Source organism: Sinocyclocheilus grahami, unplaced genomic scaffold (genome assembly GCF_001515645.1).
Source record: "Sinocyclocheilus grahami isolate Dianchi unplaced genomic scaffold, SAMN03320097.WGS_v1.1 scaffold7454.1, whole genome shotgun sequence".
Lineage (NCBI taxonomy): Eukaryota > Metazoa > Chordata > Actinopteri > Cypriniformes > Cyprinidae > Sinocyclocheilus > Sinocyclocheilus grahami.
Window position 1 is genome coordinate 1 of NW_015511484.1, and position 919 is coordinate 919.

The following is a 919-nucleotide window of genomic DNA, read 5'->3' on the forward strand; positions in this document are numbered from 1 at the left end:
CCCCCCCCCCCCCCCCCCCAAACTATTTTGTTTTTTTTAGGGGGGGGGTTAAGTCTTAATTAAGGGGGTCTGAGTCCACGAAATCCCCCGCAATTCTGCTTCCAGCTAAAATTTGTAGTGACATTTGCATTCTGTTGCCCACAGCAAGCCGCTTTCTCGTCGGCGAGCACTCTTCCTCTGCTGGTCAGCTCCTCCGGAGCTCACAGTAACTCGAGCGGCGGCAGCGGGATGAAGCTGGAGGCGGTCATGGAGAACCTGCAGCGACAGCAGGCGGCTCGACTCGCTCTGGAGGAGAAACTCCGCCAAGCCGAGAAAGAAAAAGACATCAGGTCTATGGTGGAGTCGCAAATTCAACAGCAAGCTATCGCTTTCCGCCACTATCAAGCAGCGGTGAGGGGAGCGTTCGCATCGGGAGCCCCGAACTCGAGCTCCGGCCACCCACACGAGCGCACAGCCGACTCCGACATCGACGATGAGGATGACGACCCAGACCTGGACCGCGGCATGGACGATGAAGACCGCGACTTGGAGGAAGATGACAGTATGAACGAGACTGGAGGGGATGAAGATTTGGAAGGACCCCTAGCTCATTACCCACCGCGCCTAGCTGTTTATCCCGGTGCCGGGCAGTCTCCAAAAAATAGCCCGATACTGTCCAGAGTCCAGCCAACCTATCCAGCTCCAAGGCAGGATGAATCACCGTGTGGTTTGGCACCACAAGCACAATCGCAGCACCACGAATGGACTTATGAGGAGCAGTTCAAACAGGTATGTTCATGAGTGAGATCTGTAGATAGATTGTAGTAATGCACTCTCATAACCGTTGAATGTGCACTCTAGTGAACTCTATGGTGATTACTAATGTGTAAAGTTTAAAAGCATGAAGTGAGACTGAGTTCAATCCTGTGTGAAACTACTT

The 919-nt window shown here is 53.2% G+C and overlaps 1 protein-coding gene across 1 annotated transcript in view; it reads left to right on the forward strand.

Moving 5' to 3' along the window:
* Window positions 1-144: 144 nt before the first annotated feature.
* Window positions 145-919, forward strand: part of LOC107577848 (AT-rich interactive domain-containing protein 3A-like) — a gene marked incomplete at both ends in the record, with an annotated part of 8,109 nt that continues 7,334 nt past the window's right edge. The window contains one exon of the mRNA XM_016263880.1: window positions 145-768. Within this exon, the coding sequence (XP_016119366.1) occupies window positions 145-768 (624 nt within the window). The remainder of the gene's footprint in view (window positions 769-919) is intronic.